Source organism: Lissotriton vulgaris, chromosome 9 (genome assembly GCF_964263255.1).
Source record: "Lissotriton vulgaris chromosome 9, aLisVul1.2, whole genome shotgun sequence".
In the NCBI taxonomy this organism is placed as follows: domain Eukaryota; kingdom Metazoa; phylum Chordata; class Amphibia; order Caudata; family Salamandridae; genus Lissotriton; species Lissotriton vulgaris.
The window spans coordinates 472721532-472746131 of record NC_141697.1 but is presented as its reverse complement, the minus strand read 5'-3'; the positions used below and the strand labels follow the sequence as shown (position 1 = coordinate 472746131).

At 42.9% G+C, this 24600-nt stretch overlaps 1 protein-coding gene across 2 annotated transcripts in view; it reads left to right on the top strand.

Annotated features, from left to right (window-relative positions):
- Nucleotides 1-4239: 4239 nt before the first annotated feature.
- The window catches only part of BRF1 (BRF1 general transcription factor IIIB subunit), a 1205829-nt gene continuing 1185468 nt past the window's right edge, over nucleotides 4240-24600 (top strand). Inside the window, exon 1 of one of the 2 annotated variants that reach the window (XM_086937923.1) lies at nucleotides 4240-4723. In XM_086937923.1, the coding sequence (XP_086794049.1) occupies nucleotides 4537-4723 (187 nt within the window). In that variant the 5' untranslated portion in view covers nucleotides 4240-4536. The remainder of the gene's footprint in view (nucleotides 4724-24600) is intronic. The other variant, XM_086937924.1, reaches the window with a different exon arrangement.

Sequence of the window (24600 nt, the reverse complement as noted above, 5' to 3'; positions counted from 1 at the left end):
ACTCCCATCCTCTGCGCAATGGTGTGAGGAACTCTCATCTTTTTTCATTACAAAAATAACAAGGATTCAGCAGGACCTTTTAGCGGCCCTCCCAGCCGACCACCTAGCTGCTGATTTGGACCCTTCACTATGTCCAAATTCAGGGCAGCACTTCACGAACTTTGTGCAAGTTGAGGAGTGTACCGTTCTCCCTCTCCTTCAGTCCCTGAAGTCTGGCTCCCCAGCCGATCCGTGCCCGGCCCGGGTGCTGTCGGAGGTGGCGGAAACAGTCTGCGCTGAGATCACGCAGATAGTTAACCTCTCCCTGGCCACTGGAGAGGTGCCGGCAGCCTGGAAACAGGCCAAGCTGCTGCCGCTTCTGAAGAAACCTGGACTGGACGTGTCGGTTCCTGGGAACTACCGTCCCATTTCCCTTCTTCCGGCACTTACAAAAATTTGTGAGAAGGTAGTCCTTCAGCAACTGGAGAACTTTGTTGACATCTCCAATGCCCTCCATCCCGCTCAATCAGGCTTCAGGGCGGCGTATAGTACTGAGACGGCGCTGGTGGAGATGACTGAGTCAATTCGGGAATGTTTGGACGGAGGTGGCAGAGCGGTCTTAATTTTATTGGACCCCTCTGCCGCGTTCGATACCGTCCCCTATGAGCTCCTTCTCCGCCGGTTGTCGGCCATTGGTATTGGGGGGGTTGTCCTAGATTGGCTATCCTCCTTTCTGTCCGATAGGACTCAGCAGGTCTGGATGCCTCCTCACGCCTCTGAACCTAAACCACTGCTTACAGGGGTGCCGCAGGGGTCTACTCTTAGCCCCCTGCTGTTTAATGTCTATATAACCCCCCTGGTTTTTCTGGCAGAACAGTTTGGGGCCAAGATAATAGGGTATGCAGATGATACCAAACTGTTGTTTACCTGGCCGGATGATAATCTGGATACAGCGGTTGTTCATCTGTGCTTGTCCGCTGTATTTCGCTGGTTAACACAGGCCCAGTTGAAATGCAACGAGGAAAAATCTGAAGTACTTTTCTATGGTTCCTTCCCCACCTCGTTTAAGAACTCGCTGTGGCCTCCAAACATTCCTTGCCCAAAAGAGATGGGGAGACCAGCAAAAAACCTCGGCATCTGGTTCACAGAGGATCTCAAATTTGAGGTCCACATTAATAAACTTACAGGCACCTGTTTCGCTACCCTAAAAATGCTCCGCAAATTCTTCCCTCTGCTCCCTAGGGATGCTAAGGAGACGGTTGCTAGACCACTTATACTGGCTAGGCTGGATTATGCAAATGCATTGTTCAGTGGCATCCCGGCCTATTTGGTAAAACGCCTCCAAATCATCCAGAATGCGGCAGTCCGACTCTTGTTTAACATCCCGAGATGGAAGAGCGTTCGTTCTGAGATGCGCACGCTCCACTGGCTTCCGGTTGCCCAACGCATTCTATTTAAATCACTGGTGCTTGCGTTTCGTGCTTCCCATGATCAAGGCCCCCTGTATCTGAGGAAGAGATTTACCAGCTATGTTTCTGCACGCCCCCTCAGATCCTCCACCTTGCACAGACTGTATCTTCCCCGCTTCAAACGAGCAAGACTTGGTGGCCAATCGATCTCAGTGATCGGGGCCCGGGCCTGGAATGCTCTCCCTCTCCAGCTACGATCTATGTCCTCAGTGGCTGTTTTTAAAAAGCATTTGAAAACTCATCTGTTCAAGAGTGTAAGTTAAGCTTTTCTTGTATGTCTGACTGTCTACCTCTCCTCTACCCGCGCCAGGATACTCTCCAGTAACGGAGCGCGCTATAAAATAATTTATACATACATACATACTCCTTCTGCACCATGGTTCAATAAATCCCTCTACGAAGAAAGGAAGAATTTGAGGTATCTGGAGAAACAATGGAGACAATCTCCCTCCACCACTAACCTCTCTAATCTACGTTTAGCAAGGTAAAGTTACCAAAAACACATCTTCCATGAAAAAGCGCTGCACTTCAGTACCCTTCTCGAAGCAGCCAACAACAGACCTAAAAAGTTATTCGACCTCATCAAAAGAACCAACATCTCTCCCTCAGCCATCAACTTTGATGACCCTCCCAAGAAAGCAGCAGAATTTGTTCTATTCTTTGATGAGAAAGTGAAATAGTTAGTGGATCAGGTCATACCCCCCTTGAGGATTGCAAATCATTAGTCGCATGGCAGCACTTTGATGTCCTCACTGAGGATGCGTTCCTCAAAGCTTTCTAGAAACTAAACCCTCTAATCATTCTTTCGATCCCATTCCCAGTGACATCTCCATTGACTTCTACACCCACACTCTTTCCTACTGAACCAGCCTGATAAACCTCTTCCTCAACCAAGGCTCCCTTCCTGTGGCCCTTTAAACATGACAGGTTACCCCACTTCTTAAAAAACCCTTTGCTGATGTGAATAACTTCAACAACTTACGCCCTATCACCAACCTCCCTTTTCTTGTGAAAATCACAGAAAGCTGTGCAGCAAAGCAACTTTCCCTTCACATCAGGAATAACAACCTCCTCAACGAATTCCAGTCTGGTTTCATACAAGGCTGTGGCACTGAAACTGCCCTGCTTCAAGTGATCGACGATGCCCTGCATATTCTTGATTCAGGTGAGTCTTGTCTCTTGATTCTTCTTGACCGATCCCCAGCCTTTGACACTATCAACCACAAAAATCTGCTGAACATTCTAAAACAAAGAATGGGTTTGAAGACACAGTGCTCAAATGGCTTGCTTCTTCCTTTCGGATAGATCTCAAATGATCAAAATAGGAAACGCTCTCTCTACTTCAATATCTGTTGGACAAGGCGTCCCTCAAGGCTCTATCCTCGCACCCACTTTGTTCAATCTCTACATGGAACCATTGGATAATCTGAACTTACTTAACAACAAACCTATTGTTGTCGACAGCGCTAAATCCATAGGTGTCATACTTGACAAAAGGCTCAATCTACACTCCCATATCAATACCATCGCAAGAATGCATGTTACCAACTGCGCCTTCTGTGGAGGGTTAGGCATTTCTTTCCCGTGCAAAACCTAAAAACTTTGGTCCAATCACTGGTTCTCTCCAGATTGGTCTACTGCAACTCTCTCCTTGCTGGCCTCCCCAATGCCCACATTTCCCCTCTTAAATCGGTCCTCCATTCAGTGGCATGCTTCGTAAATGGGGCCAAAAGATATGATCACACTTCAATCCCTTGCTATCTGGTGAATAAACTCAAAATCTCAGGCGGCTCTAGACCTTCACGCAATGCTGAAAATCTACTGCTCGCGCCACCTACTTTCATAAGGAAAAGATGAATGGCTCAATCCTTTTCAGGAATGCGGCTGGAGCTCACTTCCACCAACCCTCCACATCACAGCCTCTATTCGGACCTTCAAAACAGATCTTAAATCTCTTCTCTTCATAAGACACTTCCACGCTTAATTCAACTCTATCTCATATCCCGCAAGACAACTTGGCATTCATTTGAACGCAATGCTGTAAATGTCTCCTATATCTGTATTAACCTATTTCTAGCACCTTTTATTTTATCTTTACCTTTTCAATTAGCCTGCTTGTATTTGTTACTTGTTAGTGTGTAATTCTCCTTATGCAACGTACTTGGTTCTATTGTAAAGCGCTCTGACACCTTTGGGTAAAGTCTGCGCTATATAAAACTGCATTAAATAAAAATTACAAAAAATATAGGATAGCACGCTGCACTCTGTAGTGTGCATACTGAGTAATAAGATTTGCAACCTATTCGAAAACTATGTCAATTTCAAAATGCCAGTAAAAAGTATTTTTTTAAAATTACATATATGTTATTTGAAAGCTCTGGCATTTGTAGCTTTTTTAGGGATTTTTTTGTAGTTCTAATTATTTATTATATCGATGTTGTTAAACAAAGCAAAGTGGAGAATGCATATTCTGAAGCTTCTGGTCCTGACATAGATTCCTTACCTCCATCGAAAATTCTTGTTGGCAAAGGAAGAACATTTTTAATTCTAATATTAGCTCACGTCGTGGTGCCCCCACTGCATTTTCCACTCCACATGCAAAAGTCTAGAGCTCAAGGAATAAGGGTGTGGCTTTAGAGACCTACGCTTTGGCCAAATGTAATATTCACAAGGAGGTGGGAGCGTAGCGGCACCCACCAACGTTTTTAGTTTCATTTTAGTTCATCGGTAGCCTTTAACCGTGGTGCTTTTGTCGTCCTTCTTTTGTGTTCATAAACGCCTCCCACCTTCCACTTCCTGTATGTGTTCAGCTGGAGTGACTGCGAAGTGCAAACTCTCGCGAGAGCAGTTAGTTTTGGTGAGAGCTGTAGCTGTGCCGGGTCGGATGTTTCAAGCTCAGTGTTGCTGCTCGGCAGCAGCGTGTGTGCATCGCCTATGAAGTGCTGGTGGCAAATGCAGAATAACAGGAAGACAGGGGTTCTTTTCGGCTCACTAGTGTGCTCAGTTCGTAGCAACTTGGGTGACCGCTATTGTATTGAGAGGGACATTTAATACCCTAGGGGTGCCCGGTCCCCGGTGAGCCGCCACCATGAGCGGGCGGCGGGTGTGCCAGAATTGCGGCTGTGCTGATATAGACGTGGACCAGGCCCGCGGAGATGCTGTGTGCACGGGCTGTGGATCTGTTTTGGAGGACAATATCATCGTGTCCGAGGTGCAATTCGTGGAGAACAGTGGGGGAGGCTCCTCAGCCGTGGGACAGTTCGTATCATCAGACGGTGAGTGATAAACTCTTCCTATTCGAGGGATTTAGGGACATACCATAATTCAAGGAATTGTAGCACCCTTTCGTATGTATGCACGTTAATTCGCTGCACACACGGGAGACACATGAAGGGTGTGTATGCATGCAAAGATATGTCCATTGAGCCCATCCTTGAGGCACGTGGCAAGTGTGTATGTAAACACGGATTTCACATCTTTCGCAATCATAAAACACAATTGTGGCATGGACAGACATGCTATGTCGCGTTATCCTGACGTAGTAAAGAATCAAGTTTTCGTGTTCTGTATACAAGTTGAAGATCACTTACACAGAGGTCCTTGACAAGCAATATAGAAACATGCACGTTTTCTACATCAGTCAAGAAAGGCAGTGCTAGCAAACTGACTCACTTATATATCCTTCTGCAATCTGAATGCAATTAATATGTACAGTGTGCCTGTAAACAAACATACATTACATGTGGGCGAGACACTGAAAGCTAGAGCCTGAAGCTTGGCTCAGCTCGAGGTCTTGTTGGACCCTCGTAACCTTAACAGGCCAAACGTTCATGCTGCTTCCCTCTATCTAGGATGTGGCGTTGCTGCCAGAACTGCCAAGCAGTTTCGAGAGTCTTCTTCTGCTCAGCATCCTCCGTATCTGGTCAAATCACTTAGTCTTCTCCTGCCTATAAATCATGAACATGACTGTATTTTAGTTAACGCTAATTTAAAGAGCTCCAAGTTCACGCTATATAAAAATTGCAGAAAATGCACAAAGGTAAGAAAAAAAAAAGCCAAGCCTTTAACAAGTAGAAAGACAAATAGATACCCATTTCCTGGCTGATTTTTGCAAAGTAAAACCAGAAACCCTGAATGAAATGTGTCTCCCCTCTTACATTGTGTGATCTTAGGCAAATATTTTATTTACCTAAAACTTTAAAAAAAGTTATTAATGTAAACGAAAGCACTTTCAAGTATGTGAGCAAAGAATACCAGTTGAACAAAACCTAATTTCTTGATTTAATAGACTAGACTGTTGCTCTATAACTAGCTGGGTTACTTAGTGTTTATCTGAAAATTGTCTTGCCCCTTAGTGTGCCATTGGTTCATGTTTAAAAACTATAATTTTTAATGAATACTTCTCTGCTATAGCGGGATTTATTAATGTCATAGCTTCAAATTTTGAGGAAATACACTTTCTTGAATTTTGAAAAGGCCTTATCATATTTTTCATGATTAGGTCTCGTGACCTACAATGCGCGCAAGCGCATTAAGAGAGCGAGAATTCAAGTGCTCGAAATCCTCGTCAAACCAAGGGCCTCTTGCCCTGCGGTTTTCATTAAGTTCACGTGACCGAACAAGCACGCGCATTCACGGCCGCACAGCACATCAAAGGGCTTCGCCCAGCGTGTGCTGTGTGGCTTCTCCTCCCCTAATTACCAGCTTCCCCCATGTCTCCCTTGTGTGCTTCTCTCGTAGGCTCTCCCGCCCCCATCCGGCTTCCCTCCGGCCATTTGCCACACTCCTTGTTTATTTTTCTTGTTTTTCTCCTCTGGTGAATCAGCACAGCGCCTGCTTCGCGAACGCTGTGCTTCATGTTTCGGTCGGCATTTGCATTGTGGATTTATTTATTGTTTTACTTTGGAAGCTGTGTGCCTTTTAACGATGTGCCCACTTTACTTTTTACCATCACATCTAGGACGTTCATGTTTCAGTCGGCATTTGCATTGCGGATTTATTTATTGTTTTTCTTTGGAGGCTGTGCACCTTTTAACGATGTAACCACTTTCCTTTTCACCATTGCATCTTGTTTCCTGATTGTGGCAGCCTGCTCGCCCTCTGCTGTCTCTCCCTTCACCCTGCCAGACTACCCCTCCGAGATCACCGCTTGTATGTTAAGGAATTTCCCCAAAATTACAGGATGTTAAGCCGATGCCGAGACTCAAACACCCACGTCCGCAGCTCTTATCGCACGCCCTTCACAGCATGTTTGGTGCCGTTTCATTGCTTTAAATGTTGCCAGATGGAGTCCTGTAGAAGCTCAAATGCTGTTCCAGTCACATTGCGTTCCGCCTCTTCCCACCCCTTCACCGCCTTCATTTTCACCATCGTATCTTATTTTCTGCTCGCTCAGTGCGTTCTCTCCCTACCCCTTCACTCCTCTGAGATCGCTGCTCGAGTGCCCGAAATCACAAGACACTGCTTTCATTTTCACCATTGCGTCTTGTTTCCAGCTCATGGTAGCCTGGTCACCCTGTGCCGTCTCTCCCTTGCCATTCACCCCTCCCCACTACCCCTCTGAGATTGCTGCTTGTATTTCAAATGATTTGCCCAAAATCACAGGACACCGCTTGCTCTTCAGTGACTCGGCACCCTAAAAGCTCCAAGTCCGGGTTATAGTAGAGGACTGGACAGTGATATGTAAGATCTCAACTCGTAGTAATGAAGACTACCAGAAGATATATTATCTGGGTATGTCCACCACGTCTTGTCTTCCTAGTCGCAGTCATTGGCAGACTGGGGGAAAAACTTTCCTTCATGGTTGTAAAGAGGGGCTATTTGAGTAAAGGGGAGATGCCATGGGCAGTAGCGTAACGAGCATTGATGACTTCTATTGGCTTAGCCAATGTTTCTTAGCCATGTTGTAACATGGCTGAAAGTAAAAAAAAATCTTTAAAAAAACAACTGTGTGACAGCCAACGTTGACCTTGTCATAGCGTTTTTTAAATTATTAGTGATTTCAATACTTTTTAATAATTTGTTGGCCGAATTCTCACACCTAATGTTATTTACTCATGACCTCCCAATGTTTCCTCGGCAAAATGCTCCTCCGCTAACCCCCTGCTGGCTCCTCTTAACAGCCTAACTGGCAAACCCGTGTTTGGCTAAGCAAAATATTTGTACCCCTGTTGTGTAGCAAAATTAAAATAGCAAAACAAGATTAAAACAAAACAACACTTGGCAATAATATGCATGTGTGTTTTTTACACATGGAACTTAAATTCGCTGCTTTAGCGAGTGCTATAATTGCTATTGTTACAGTGTTTTACAAGCACTTTGTGCATGCTCGGATGCACTGCACAGTGCACGTGAACATACGTGTATATGGGTCTATCGAGTCCAGCCTATATTCTTGGAAGCACTGACAGTCTGCGTTATGCACACTATGTACTTTAAACCGACTGGATTGTGCACAGCACACTATCGCTTGACACCAAACACTAGATGAGCCCTCCGGGCTTCAAAAACACATCTCATGTTTGTATTAAGTGCTGGTAGTGTACATTCCGTGATGATTTCTAGTCTGACTGTACTGCACTATGAGCTGCAGCATGTGATATAGAGGCTTTATGTTCACAGTGAGATGTGCTATGGTTTCCTAGGGTGCTATGCAGTGCCTAGTGCAGTGTGGGACCTCATTGCCAGGCACACGTGAGACATGCCATTGATAACTATCTCAACGCTCTGCACAGTAGTGTTCTACTAGAAGTACTCTGGTGAAAAATAAATCGGCTCTGTTAGGACTACTAGACCAAAACAGAGTCTGGACGATTACCTCTGCCAGAATCCTTGCCACTGCACAGGGGAGCGCATATCTCGGACAAAAAGCACCTGGTCTGCTAGCAGTGCTGCACTTTGGTATTACATATCCAGATTTAATCCTATAGCAGCGTTTCTGACTTCAGCCCTTATCTTATGCACATATGGATCAGGAGATTGTGTGAGCGAACCTGTTCTGTTTGTTTTATGTACTGTGCCACATGAGTTCTAAATCTGCACCGAGAATGGGCACACGGAGTATACACATGAGAGGCAGGTAATTGGGGAGCCCGATTTGAGTGTTATGGTGGTCTTAAATAGCAAAAAAAAGCCAACATACATTCCTCTTACCTATAAACGCTTTCAATTTGAAGTCTGAATGTACAGTAAAATGTGACTAGATAAGAACAAGATTTACAGGCTTGTTTACAGAAAGGGAGCAATAGGAAGGATAAGACCTCACTGTAGGAGAGTAGGGTCTTCTTCCTATGGTTAACCCCACTTTTTGCTGTGCTTCACTGGTTAATGACTGATTAACATTTTTTGCCGTGTTTTTTGTAAATGACATTTTATATTTATATATTGTTATTGACAATGCCAATAACGATATATAAATATAAAATGTCATTTACAAAACCAATAGCTCCAACTTTCCTACTGCGAGACCTATTGGCAACGCCAGTGCTTGTTTTTGTTATGTGGTTTACATAGCAAACCTGCATGGTCTCCAAGATCCAAGCCAGACCCTTGGCTTGTCTCTCCCTGTAAACCTCTTGTCTCCCACACCTCTAATATACATGGCCTTTCCCTAGCTCTCACTGAATGTACGGAGGACCATTGGAATTATGCATTGGTGTTGACTAGATTTAGTGCCAAGAAGAGACAAAGTATGAGGAACCAGTTGTAGTCATGTTAGATTGCTATTTGTTATTTTAACACACAGTCCTGTATGGACAAAGCTTCACCTTATTAGTACCAGTTTACCAGCTGAATGCAGACATAAGCATCTGAAAGGTGACAAGTTAACATATCAAAATACAAAAAGGTCTGCCGTTCCTAGGGCCCTCACACCCCCTCACACACCTGGGTGTCATGCTTCATCATAGAGCTAGCTGCTCCTCGTCAGGTCGGTGCAGCAATACCGGACGTTATCCCTAAGAGGGGCTCTTTGGTGGAGATCTTCTATTCCAAATTGCTGTATGGTGCCGTGGGGGTGAGGGGCCTAAACAGTGTAGATCAGTGAGTGAAGATATGTGACCTGTAGGAAGGTTAAAACAGAATTGGGAGTACCAAGGAAAACAATTTTAATCAAAAGGTCTCCCAACATTATTAAAAAAACAAAGGCGCAAGTCTGAGGTAATGTCTCAGATTCGGCGCTCTATTGTGTGGTTAGCATGTTTCTCGCCTCGTAATCAATCAAGCAGCAATTCGTCAGGACCTAGTAAAATCAAGTCTATCTACACAACAGAGTGGTTGTCTTGTGTGAAATGCCTAGATAAACCATACTCTCAGTTTAGTACCATGTAGAACATGACCAACCCTAGTTGTGTCTCTTAGTCTACTTCATCAATACCCGGCAGGTAAGACACAAGGAAATCCCCTACATCATTTGCTGAGTCTCACCTACCCACTTCTGTCGGGTACTAAGAGAACCGACTAATGGTGGTCATGTTCTACCCGGGACTATACTGAGAGTATGGTTTAGCTAGGTTTATCTAGGCATTTCACACCAGACAACCACCCATGTGGAGATAGACTTGATTTTACTAGGTCCTGATGAATCGCCGCTTGATTGATTGACTAGGAGGTGATAAACATGTTGACCACACAATAGAGCCCCAAATCTGAAACATTACCTCAGACATGCGCCTTTGTTCTTTTAATCAGGTTGGGAGAACTTTTGATTACAATTGTTTTCTTTGGTACTCCCAATTCTGTTTTAACCTTCTTTCGGGCCACACACCTTCACTCACTCATCTACACTGTTTAGACCCCACAGCACCATATGGCAATTTGGAATATAAGATCTCTGCCAAAGAACCCCTCATATGGAGCCCGTCAGGTATTGCAGCGCTGACCTGCCGAGGAGCAGCCATATGATGAAGCATGAGACCCAGCCGGGTGTGTGAGGGCCCTAAATTCCAACAGGAGGAAACCCCTGTTCTCCCTGTGCTTCATGACCACTAAAAACTGGTTTCTCTATTCCTCTCCTTCTTGCAGCTAGGAACAGCATACCTTTTTGTATTTCTATATGCTTGGGCACGTATGCTGCACCTGTTAAAAAAAAGCCCAGAGTCCCTCCTTTGTGGTAAGTGAACATATCCACCACTCAAATTAATTTCATATTTTACTATACTAATTCACCACTAATCATTTTGGGTTCTGGAGTAGCGTGCTACTTGCAAAAAAATCGATTTGCCTGGTGTAGTAAACGCTATATAAATGCAATTACAATAACATTTGCAAAGGGTATACAGCTAGAAGGCAAAAAAACAATAGTGGTACGACTAGGCTATTTTAGTCAAAGGAACACCACTCTAAACCTAGCAACAGCTTTAAACAATTTATCGAGGATAATGTGTTCACTTACAATCATGCATGTATGCCATCACTCACTTGGCAGCCGAAAGGTCAGCTTTTAACCCATACATAAGGCAGCCTGGGAACAATGATACTACTATGAATGCAAGTTCAGTGAACATTACTAAAGACAGCGGGGCACCTAGGCTGCCCTAGTGGCATAAACAAGGCAGGATATAAACCGCATGCACAATGAGACTTCACTTCTTCTAATTACGATTGCTTTTCGAACACTTAGCACCTTATAATGAATTTAAAATAGCCAATACAGTGTCAATTTAATTCATTGCTTTTGACGTGTTTCACAAAATTATTGTATGAAATATTTTGATGGTTTTTATTAACTTATAATAATAAAAAGATTGATTGGAATGAAACTGCAACACAACGTAGTTGTGCTAATAAGGTGTGTTCCTTTTCAGATAAAAAAAACATTTTGTTCAAATTTACAAATTGTGTCAGATGGTAGATTAGTGCATTATGTAGAAAGTGTGGTAAATTGTATATACAACTCATTTCCATTAGCTGCACTGTCTGAAGACTACTTATGCATGACCTGTATGTAGCTAAAGAAACCCTGATTTTTCATCAATACACTGAAGTCCCACAGCACATATAAGATGTACACCGAACACCAGAGCCAGGTTTACTATTCTGCTTCCATGGAGGAAAAGTAGCACTTGGGGAATGTAAATATATAACCATCTTTAGCGAGGACAGGTGGCATATGGGCCCTGTGGATAGAGACAGAGGCTCAGAGGCTTGTGCATTTTTGTGATAACCTAACGTGAGAGACAAACGGCCACATGCATCATTGCACCCGGAGACAAACGGCCACATGCATCATTGCACCCGTTTGCGATTCCTAAATTGCGAAAATTAAGGAATCGCAATTTTGAAATCGCAAACTGCAATGCATGAACAATTCGCATTTATTTTTGCGATTCAGTATTTTTCCTTAATTGCGATTCACAATTTGCGAATCTCAATTAAGGAAAACCCTTCCCATTGATTCCTATGGGCCAAAAGGCCCATAGGAATGAATGGGAAGGCATTCACATTTTGCGAATTTCAAATTGCGATTCGCAAAATGTGAATGCAATTTCAAGGGTTCAGGGGGGTCCAAAGAACCCCTCCCTGCACCCCTAAAATATAACTTTAAATGCAATTTACACAAAAACGCCCCATGGGCATGTGTGTGTGTGAATTAAAAGTTTCAAAAATGCAATTTGTTCATATTTGAAAGTCTTCGGAAAATTAGCATGAAGTTCAACTTAATGCTAATTTACCACTTCCAAATTGCGAATTCGCAATTAAAAAATGAGCATGCATGGCATTTAAGAAATCTGAAATTGCGATTTCTTAAATGCAATCGCAATTTTAGAAATCGCAACATGGTTGCGATTCCTAAAATTGCGAAATGCGTGATGAATTCCAAATGAGTCAATTGTATTCGCAAACGGCCGAAAATTGTGATTCGCACCGTTTGCGAATGCAATTGACTTTGATGCATGTGGGCACAAGTTTGCAGTTAGTGAGTGTGATTGTCTTGAGCCTCTGACCCTGATGATAGCTATCAGAAAATGTCTGCTTTGTTAATATCTGATCATTTCACTCTTCAAAACCATTCATAGTTAAAGATGCGAGAGAATGAAGGGAGGACTAGAGAGCCGGGGCGGGGGTGGGGGGGATGCAATTGAGGACTTCTCCCTACTTCCCCAGCATCAGAAAGTTTTAACCATTCAGGACCCAATAATTAAAATATATATAGGAAGTGTTTTTCCAAATTATAAAAAAAGTCTGGTAAAGCCAGTCTCAGTGGTTCCTGCCGACTTTAACACCTTATTGAGCGATACGTTTGGAATTGCTGGTGTTTGTTCATTAACCATATTCAGAAATACTTGATCTGGGTGCTTCTGGAGAAATCATGTAGGGGTATCAAATCATATAAAAATAAGTAGAGGTGTCCAGCTTGGTTGTGTTTTTAATTTATCTAGCAGACTTTCTCCATGTATTGGGTGCAGAAAGAATTTCTCAGCCAAAGTTATGGAAACCATGCATCTATGCATTACTTTGAGCTGATGGCACCTTTTTATTGGGTCTACTCAAGTCCGTCGCTGACAGCCACTGAACATACTACAAATATATTACACTGAAATTTAAATTGACATTGGTTATATGACAAAAAAATAATTTGCATTTGTGGACGGGAACGTTGGTTGGTGTTTGATGGTCTCGTAAATATGCACATCTTGACATATTGATAATTAGTCCTCAAGCTTGTAATCTTGTAGAGTGTAATGAATAAGGATGCTATTTTTGTGTGGCGACTCAGCTGCACCTTAACAAAAAATTTGGAGGCAGCTTGCTGACTCTCCTGAAATTAGCCTATTGTGCATTAATTGTTCCAGCCATCACCTATAGCGCCCTCATTTCATTTCTTGGATCAAATCATACATTGAAAAGGGTTGATGCACACATATAGAGTTAAACCACAGTTTAAGACTTGCAGCATTTATAGAATGGCACGGTCTTAAACTAGGACTACTCCACAAAGAATGTTTCCATTGAGTGTTCACTCGAGTAATACTTTGATCTAGTTTGTGCTGGTATATTCCCTCTATTTAAAAATTCAAACAAAAACTTAGGACCAGTTTTAGAGTCTGGCTTAAAAAGCACTCTGTCGCAACAGCGACAGGGAACCTTTTCCTCCATACTGAAGGTTCATGCGCCTCGCTAAGAGTCGGATGGACCTTCCATATATCAGCGGCGCAGACTACCCTGTCTCTGCCGCTGACATACACCTCTCTGATGGAGTAGAGGTTGTGCCATTTGCCCGCCTCATTGCAAACCAATGGCAAGTATTTACTATTGCTCACCGCAATCTAAAACGTAGCAATTGTTGAAATTAAAAATATTTTAATGACCTCCCTATGACATGGACGAAATCTCCAATGGTGAGCGGTTGATTGCTTTTTTTTTTTACTATTTAAAAAAATCCCTCTTAAGGATTTCTTTTCAAAAATAAAAAAAGAAATTAAGTGTGCCATACTGCTCCAGCATGTTGACTAAGTCGTACAGCAAATTTTAAAGGAATTGACAAGAATTGCTGTTATGGTGGTTCCTGCCAAGGTAAGAGATGTTTACTGGGGCAGTGGACATCTCTAAATCTGGAGTGCTCTTATTCTATCAAGACTACACAGTGAAATACTCTGTCGCCCTGACCGAGTAACCACACTCTAAATCAGGCCCATAGTTCATAATTCCTTCATAGATGATCCTAATCTGAGTCCTGCAAATAAGTAAAGGCGTGTAGAAGTCCTAGATCAGAGAAGAACTGCATAAGTCATCAATTAGACAAGAATTCTTAGACACCCAAGTGGGTGTCTATAGTCTAATTACATATTTTCGGACATCCTCAGTGGCAGTCTTGTTTTTTTTGTGTTAAGCAGAATTAAGCTATACAAGGCGGTTGAGGAACAATTGGCTAGTGCTTGGTGGGGCCATCAGAGTATCTGCTAGGATATTCCTCAAAGTGTCTGTAGAGTGTAGTAGAAAATCAAAAATATTTCATAGGGCTTCTCAATCAAGTCAAGTCATAAGCTTTTATTCGATTTGAAAATACAAATCATACAAGCATAGACATATAAACAGTTCATAGCATACACAATTAATCTAAAAACATAGTGACTCAAATAATCTCAGAGATATTTCATAAAAAAAGGAAACATATACTAGCATACACTGGGAGACAATACATGGTTAAAAATATGATATAGAGTTAAAAAAGATAAATAAGGGTCATGCATGTACAGACAGGAATAAAGATAATTATCGCACAAAATACGTTTCCTGGCAGCTGTACATTTTGAGCAGTATTTCAATAGGGCTAGAGCAAAATGCAATACAAAAGGGAAAGGTAAAAGGACCATACATTTACAGACAATGGGCATAATGCGAGATTAAATACAATATACTGTTAAAAAAGATAATATGTACAGACAGGAGTGTATAAAATTATGGCAGCACTATACACTTCCTGGCAGCTGTACATTTCAAGATAAAGGTAGCAACAAAAAAACAAATATCCACATTCTCTAGGGAAGATAATAACTCTAGAGCACTCGTAAAAGATCGAATGTTATATTTTATAAAGATAGGTTTTAGATACCTTATTCTTAAAAAGTGATAAAATTTACAAAAAAGGAAAAAATGACAGCAGCTTTGGCGTGAGGTGTTGTCGCATGGACAGAGAGTCTCAGATCTTAATTTCTGTACTGGGAAAGCGACAAGGTGATGTGCAATACCCAACCTAACTCGGGTTAGTACAAACTGATGAGAGGGTCGAGAAACGTTCGAAAGGTAGACTTGAAACCCCGGAGTTAAATTTAATTCTTTATAGAACTTCACGGTGGTTAACTTGCCATACACCTTATCTCGCCATTTCTTTTTGAAGTTTAGAAATGTTTGTTTGATTTCTTTTTTGGGGATTGCAACCGCCAATTCGGGGTCAAGGAGAACATCAATTTCAAATAGGGTTTTGTACCAGTAATGAATGTATTTCAGCCACTCAATATGAAGTGAATAATCCAGGCCTATACAGTCAAGAATAATTTCTTGAGTGAATCGAGTTTCTGTCTTAGCCCAAATAGAACGCCACAATAAGAGTGGCCGAACGGCTGCTAAGTCAGAAATAAACTCGATCCCCACCTCATCATGGATTAGTTGGACAGAGGCGGAGGGGGGGAGACATAACAGTCTTTTTAGAAACTTGTTTTCGTCTTTTTGGAGCGATGGGCCCTCAGTGTGACCCCACACACCCGCCCCGTACAATGCAGAGGAAACACAACGTATATTATATATGTTGATCATATCTAAGATGCTTCTCGATCCAAGCTTGGATGCAAGCGGAAAATACTACTAGTGGTTCGCAACATTTTCATCCTGATATTATCAAACTCGGGTATCCATGACCCGTCATTGGGGTAGGTAATTCCCAGATAACAAAATGATTTTACCTGTATCATCTTGTCGCTATCTAGGAAAAAGCTGGACTTCAATTTGTTGGTGGACTGCCCACACTGCATTACATACGTCTTAGATTTGTTCACGCGAAGCCTTCTGTTTTGGATGAACAACATAAATCTGTCAATTAATCGCTGTAAACCAATCTGGGTACGAGATAAAAGAACAGCGTTGTCCGCATATAATAATATTGGGACGGGTTTACCTCCGATCAGGGGAGCATCTGCTGGGGTATCAACCAAGATGCGATCAATATAATTAATAAAAAGGGAAAATAAAAGGGGGGCCAACGCGCATCCCTGGCGAATGCCCCGTGAGACTTTAAGAAACGGCGTACATTCTCCTAGAGTGCCATAACAAACTTTACAGGAGAGTCTCTCGTAGAGCCTGGCCGAAAAATGAACTATTTCCTTTGGTGCCCCTGACTCAAGTAAAACCTTCCAAAGAATAACATGATCAACTAAATCAAACGCGCTGCTCAGATCAGCAAAACATAAAAAAAGATTGCCCTTTTTGGCTACAGTATATTTCTTTAAAATAAGGTCCAAGTTTACACATTGCTCCAAGGTGCCCATACCTTTCCTGAAGCCATATTGCACTTTTGTTAAAATATTCATTTCTGTGGCCCAGGTTTTTAATCTTTTGAGAAGAAATCTGCTCATGACGTTTACTGAGGCGTCCAACAAAGAAATCGGATGGTAATTTGAAGCCTCAGATTTACTCCCTTTTTTAAATAGGGGGATGATAACTGATTGACCCCAGGAGGGAGGGATATTACCTTCTACTGCACAGTTAAAAATCCTCACCAGGATAGGAACCCACAAGTTAGGTTCAGCTTTTAATAGATCTATGGGGACCCCGTCGGGGCCCGGGGCCTTCCCCCCCTTGCTATTAGAAAGCCCTTCGTGTCCCTCTTCCAGGGTTATTTCCAAGGGTAAGGGTGTCCAGGAGGAGGGCTCGGTAGCTGATAAAATTAGTGGTATCCCTTCAGGGTTAAAAATATTAGTAAAATGGGTAATCCACTCCTCACAAGCAACATAAGAAGTTATTTCCGGGTATCCATCAGTGTTCAAAAAGGGACTATTAATTGTTTCCCAGTAAAGTTTGCAGTTTTTGGTCTCTGCTGCTTCCTTCAACTTATCCCATGCTTCACTTTGTAAACCCTTTTTTTCTGTTAAAAATTGCCAATTTGTAATTAACCCTTAATTGTATTATTTTGTTACTGTCTCGGGGTTTATTGCCTAGGGCTTTCTTCAATTCCCGTAAAGCTACTGTACAGGATTTGTCAAACCAGCCTAGTTTTACAACTCTTTTAGATGAAGATTTCCTAGTAAAAATGGCATCAATGATAGTATTAAGCCTGATAAATTGAGATAACAGGAAATCAGGATCAATAACATTTTGTAGGCAATAACTGATTTCAGTTTTACAACTTTCTATAACCTCCCTTTGTTTAGCCATGGAGTTGGTTCCTGTCCACTTAATCCTCGGACCGTTTGGTCTAATCGGGGCTATATCAGTGGAACAGTTTTCTCCAGTCACTAATTTGCACCCCGTCCCGGTAGGGTAACGCAGATACTATTATGATCACTAAGACTTTCCTCTCTAATACATAGATTTAGGAAATCTCCGTTGCTGGAATACAAGATATGATCAATAAAAGTCCCAGCATCCCTTCCTGTGAAGGTGGGGCAAATAACGTTCAAACTGTTTTTATTACAATTTAACAGGTGTAAATCTAGTTTAATTAACAGTTTATTTAGAATGGAGCCATAATGACAATGTGGGAAATGAAGAAAATCCTCACTTTCATCCACACCCCCCCTTGGGTTAACCATCTCTGTACCAAAACCGCATGGATTCCCTTTAGATAAATGACAAGGCTGTAGATTAAAATATCCTGCCCACGGGATATCAGCCCTTCTATTTGAGATGCCCAAAACCTTTACAATTTCCTTTTCCAAAGGGAATAAAATATTCCCTCTGGTTACATTAAAGATATTATTATAAAAGTTGACAAGGACCAAATCGTTTCCCTTGCCACATTCGACCCATACTACCTGGCTGTGATTACCCACGTTTGTGCTGCTTCTAACTTTGCAATTACACAACTTGTTGGATAGTAGTATCAAAAGTCCCCCCCTTAGCCCTACCTGAACTGGATTTGGTGGCATTAAGGCAATAAGATGAATATCCCTCTATGCTTATTTGCTCTTGGCACCAAGTTTCTTGGAGGAGGATTATATCAAATCCTTCCCCTATAAACCTAGGCCAGAAGGGGGTGTCCAGTTTCCCTGCAATTCCGGCAATGTTCCAGGAGATGAGTGTAAGGCCAGCGTGCTCGGTTGAACCATTAGCAACAGACTCTGACTGAGATGCCTGAGCTATAAGCAGGGTATCTGCCTTGGCGCTCTCACATGGGACAATCTTCAGGACACATGGATCCACACACGCTTCTTTAGTGATGCATGAAACATCTCTTTGAAGGTGCTCAACTACAGAACTACAAGTAGGAGTTTGGATGTTATTGGGACAGGGTTTGAGAGGAATAGTTAGTGAGGGGCTACCTTCCTGTGCAGGTATCTTCCCCATGACAGCATGTCCACTAGAGGGCACGCAATCAATAGTAGGGACTGCTCGTTCAGTGACGTGGACATGTTGCATACGTGGATCCATCCCTAACTGCCTTTTGTCAGACTGATTGAATGATGGTAAAGCATAATGTCAATTAACCATCTCGAGGCAGTCAAATCTATTATTGGTTTGAATGCCTCGCCACCCGTCGCCCACAGGTTGTCCTCTATTGGAGTACCAGGGGCGAGGTACCCACTCCCTACTCCTGTTCTTCTGGGTCAGCCATGGGCCTCCAAAATTCCAGGGTTGTTCAGGGGTTATAACCCAATTTGGTGGTGGTATTGGGTGATGATAATTGAATGTGGGGGGATAGAAAAAGGAGTCGATGGGTATCAATTCCCCCTCTCTTCTCCAGGTCTGGCCATGAACAGATATGATTCACGGTAGACGCATCCTCACATGTAATGATGACGCAATCCCCCTGAATGTTCTTAGGGCTCGTCCCTACCCATGGTACTCTACGTACAGATGATATCCTACTGGTGTTTGGAGGCTGTAATGGCCTGTTAATACTGAGCCATTGGAGGATTTTATTCAAAAGAGACCAGGGAGGTTCATCTGTTCCTGCTGTAAGTTCGGGTACTCCTGTTAAAATCACTGTAAATGGGGATACCTCAGGTGCTAGATGAACTGGGCGTTTGGGTCTGGACCTCTTCTTGCCTTATGAGGGTTGGATTTTTGGGGGTATGGGGAGTTTAGTTTTAGGTGGCTCTGAAGACACATTAGCCGTGGTATGATTGGCAACTGTTACTGGGGCTGGTGTAGGGGGAACAGAAGAAATCTGCTGGCAAAGGTACAGATGACTGAGCTGGAGATTTTACTTTATGCTTAGATTTTGCACCATTTTTTGAAACTGGCGGTATAGGTGTTGAGGGCTCTATTGTTTTAGACTGGGCCTTGTTCGTAATAAGCGGTCTATCCGAGTTAGATGGTACACCCCCAGAATTGACCGCTGTCAATACCCCACCAGGTTTATTATTTGCCTCCCTTGTCTGGTTGGGTAATTTAAGGAGGAGTGTGGCAAGTTGCTTTTCAATTGCCATAATGCTCCGTTCCAGCGGTTGAAGATGGTATTTTAATAAATCCCTAAATCTAGCAAAGAGCTGCGAGGAGTCACAAGCAGTCAGACTGACACCACCCTCTTGATCGTTGTCCAGTATTGGACATTGTAAGTTTGATGAAGGGGGTGGTGCAGAGTTATTACCAGTAGGGGCGTTATTAATAGCTGCCTCAATTGGCCCTTTCTTTTTGTTGGTTTTGAGACGTTGTTTGGTGTTATTACCCTTATTCAGGGGTTCTAGCTGTTTTGGGACAGCTCCTTCTCTCACCCCCTTGAGCCGGGTTGTTTGTACAGGATCTTCAGTCCGAATCAGCTCAAGGTTCGGAGTAGTCTCAAGGCTCCCTATCAAGTCCAGTTCCAACGACAGGTTGGTGGCTGACAAATCAACAGCATTTGGAATAGAATGGACTTGAGCTGTTGCATCAGATTGTCTTAGGATAGGGATAGGTGAAGCTGATGGGAGCGGGGTTAGAGCTGCTGCTATAAGGCCCATTGAAGATCTCCTGGCGATCGCAAGATCCTGGGATACCCTGCGTTCTAATAAGGTAATGTTTTGGTTAATAGCCTCAGTAGTTGTTAAAATAAACTTATCAATAGGACCTGTAAACAAGGCAGTTTTAAGTGCAGTCTTGCATCTGGAGCCCCTTGTAGAAGTCATTGTTATATAGTTCAAATATCAATAGGCAATACCTTTAACAGATGATGGCAGCGTCTGGATAGTAGGAACCAAGGGGGGTGGCCCAGCCCAGCCTGGAACAGTCTGGAACGGGCTGAAACGGGCCCGCCCTTGGCCCGGGCTTAGCCCGCGTCCCGCTCGCGTCCCGCGAGGGAGTGAATGCGCCGATTTTATGCGCCTCCTGGCGCTTGTTGGTGATGGCCGTAGGGCGCAATGCCCGCTGGGGCTTGTGGTTCCCCCGCCCTCCACGCTGAGCAGCTCTCCGGTGCTCAGGGAGGCGTGCGACGGGAGGCGGGATGCTGACAGGATCCTACAGCAGTATCAGGCGGCAGGTAGGAACTGCTGGCAGCTTCGTGCACCAGAGCGTGGTTGAGCAGATTTCAGCAAAAGGATTCACCGCTCTGCAGTGAATGCGCCGATTTTATGCGCCTCCTGGCGCTTGTTGGTGATGGCCGTAGGGCGCAATGCCCGCTGGGGCTTGTGGTTCCCCCGCCCTCCACGCTGAGCAGCTCTCCGGTGCTCAGGGAGGCGTGCGACGGGAGGCGGGATGCTGACAGGATCCTACAGCAGTATCGGGCGGCAGGTAGGAACTGCTGGCAGCTTCGTGCACCAGAGCGTGGTTGAGCAGATTTCAGCAAAAGGATTCACCTTAAAAAAATCCCTCTTAAGGATTTGTTTTCAAAAATAAAAAAAGAAATTAAGTGTGCCATACTGCTCCAGCATGTTGACTAAGTCGTACAGCAAATTTTAAAGGAATTGACAAGAATTGCTGTTATGGTGGTTCCTGCCAAGGTAAGAGATGTTCACTGGGGCAGTAGACATCTCTAAATCTGGAGTGCTCTTATTCTATCAAGACTACACAGTGAAATACTCTGTCGCCCTGACCGAGTAACCACACTCTAAATCAGGCCCATAGTTCATAATTCCTTCATAGATGATCCTAATCTGAGTCCTGCAAATAAGTAAAGGCGTGTAGAAGTCCTAGATCAGAGAAGAACTGCATAAGTCATCAATTAGACAAGAATTCTTAGTCACCCAAGTGGGTGTCTATAGTCTAATTACATATTTTCGGACATCCTCAGTGGCAGTCTTGTTTTTTTGTGAGAAGCAGAATTAAGCTATACAAGGCGGTTGAGGAACAATTGGCTAGTGCTTGTTGGGGCCATCAGAGTATCTGCTTGGATATTCCTCAAAGTGTCGGTAGAGTGTAGTAGAAAAGCAAAAATATTTCATAGGGCTTCTCAATCAAACATTCACTCTTATTTATGTATTGCATACTGTTTTAAGACTGTGCAAGAGCCATCCAGTTCTTCAAATCCTATGTAATGCAACTAGACAGCCTTATCATTCCACATCACTAGAAATCCCCATAGAATGAATCAAAAGGAGTTTCACAATAGTAATTCCCTTTTCTGGGCTGTAATTTATTAGAATTCATCCTCTGTGAATTAGTAACACATGATATTCCCAATATGTAATGCGTAGTCGCCTCTGTCACATTAACAGTTACTAAGTGCATCCACTGAGCTAATGATGATGGTTCATGACTTTCATGGGCAGTTATTCGATAAAAGGACTTCTGGTTGTAAAACATTGCTCAACAGTTGTATTGAAATCGATAGCCAGAGTAAGAGGTTTTTTTTTGTAAAATCACAACCATTCTACATAGCACCATATATACAGCATATATATAGTAAGTAGTTCCAAAGAAAAGAATGCCATGAAAACTTGTATATGTGGAAATATGGTGTGAATTTTGACATAATATGCTGCAGTTTAGAATTATAACAAAAAGGTGCACTCCATATCGGGGCCAGAAATACTAGCCACGGATTGTATTTGGAAGTTCCTAATTAGTTACTAATATAGTTTGCATTTTACTTCAGGCACATGCTATTCAATGCTGTATTTGATTTCACTTGCATGCCACCTATACCAAAGCTTAATTGGAGCGTAAATCTGCAATAGTTTTTACCGTCTCAGCCCTGTGTCGCTGTACGGTAATCGGCATGCCCACTCAGCTTTTCATCCTTTAAAGGGTTATACACTGATTATTTTCTGAGCAGGGATAATTGTAACGCATATTTTTAGAGTGATTTTGTGGTGCATACTTGAGGCAGTAAATCTGTTAATAGTATTCCTATTTTTTCAGCATAGAATTTGTGAGGGACATATAGTTAATTTTGTGGAGTGTCGTTGTTTTCAGTTGAATCATTTTCTTCAGTTTAATATTGAACTGTGCTAAATGTCGCTTTTTATTTATTTTGTACATTTTGTAGCTTTGAAACACTATAATGATATCAGGGCGGGGCAGGTCTTTGTAAATAGAACAAATAGGCACAGATTCAGTACAGTGGCTTTGCCAGTGCCTCTCCTGTCCAGTCACCCTGTCAGCGAGATTGGTATTTGTAATTAGATAAACCACTTGAGATGGATATTGTATTTGGCATTTAGAAAGCACTGTAAAAGTAGTCACGTGTCCAGGGGCTAAGGAAACATAAACATAAAAATGTTAAGAAAACAAATGTTTCAACTTTTGTCCCTACAGGCAACATTGATACATGAAATTGTTTTCAGGGAACACTTTCTATGAATGTGTTGCTAATTTTTCAAATTACAAGATTGTCTTTCTTATACGTTTGGTTGCAAGCTTTTGCATGTAGATGTATTTAGTAATTTTTCTTTATTTATTTTAGGCTCGTTGCTATTAATAGCCTTTTGAGTAACGGTCTGTATTCAAAACACCTTCCTTATTGACATTTAGTGAAGGCATCACAGTCCGGTCCTGTGCAAGCCTTTTGAATTATCCGCTGACCACGATCCTACTTCTATGTTCTATCGTCGTTAGCAAAATAAAATATCAATAATGGCATTGATTATGGTTCTCGCAATAGTTGCAAGATCTTGATGAGAATATGAATGCTGGGCCTTTCTCCAGAGCACTTGAGGGTTGTTGGCTATCACTGAGGTAATTTGATGCACCTTGGGTGTGGTCGAATATTGCGAAAATTGTTTTGATGTTAGTCTAGGCAGTGTTGGACTCGCTATGGTAGTTTTAAGTTTCACAGATAATCACCCCTGTTCATTTGTTTATTTCCTTGATGCATGGTTTGATTGTATTCCTGGCTAATTGCTTGGAAGCAGTTGCCGCCTGGATGTCGGGCTCCTGCTTAAAACTAAACGGGGATAAAACAGAGGTAATGCTCCTGGGAAACACCATCACTAAATCCATTGACTCCATCTGGCCCCTCTGTTTAGTCAGCCCCCCGCAACCTAAAGAACAAATCAAGAGTCTCGGCATCTGGCTGGACCGAACTCTTACATTTAACCACCAAGCTTGCTGCTACATGCTTCGGGCTTATGAGACTACTTCGTAAAATCCTCCCTCTCCTTCCGCTTCACTCAAGACGGATCATGGTCCAAGGACTAATTCTATCCCGCCTCGACAGTGGAAACACCCTATACCTTGGGGCCCCACAGTCCACACTCAACAGACTTCAAATCATCCAAAACTGCGTGGCAAGAATCTTCCTCGACATCCCTCGTTGAGTCTCAGTCAAAGCCCGATTGAAGGATCTCCACTGGCTCCCTGTGATAGCGAGAATCGAATTCAAGAGCATGTGTATCGCTCACCGCTCCTATTGGGGAACAGGCCCTACCATCAACCGCCCCTTGGTAATGCCTATCTTCCCAATCGCCCTCTCAGATCTGCGACCTCTCACCTCACCTCAGTGCCACGTATTAGAAGAGCCAGATGTGGAGGCCGGTTGCTCTCCTACAATCTAGCCAAGATCTGGAACTCTCTCCCCCTCTCAATCAGATCAGAATCTAATCTACTCACCTTCCGAAAGCTTCTTAAAACCTGGCTTTTCAATAAAACATCTGCTTAATCTTCCCTCAGATCCACTAAATCCAGCGTATCCGGCTTAACCTATTTCCTCTGCAGCGCTGGGACGTCTCTGGGTAGGCATCGGGCTATATAAATTCTTTTTCCATTCCATTCCATTCCTACAGGCATGTAAAGTACAAACCTCTAATCTGACTTCCATCAGGTGTGAGAAATAGACTACTGTTACACAAGACGGGATGTATCGTGGCATGCTGTGTATAATTTCTTTTTAGACTTTGGATCTTTATACCAAAGATGGTGTATTTCATGTGATTATTAACGAGTGCTCACAATAGATTTTTGATCACGCGGTTTAGATTTAACCAGCTCCATCATCTTTTAGCATTCCCGGCGAGTTGATTTTCCTCACCAGATCAACGAGGTCCCTGTGGCTGCGATCTTTGATCTCCTCAGGACACGTTACATTTTATATTATTGTGTAAATATTTTTAATTCCCCAGAAAACGTTTCCTCCGGCCCTTGTTAA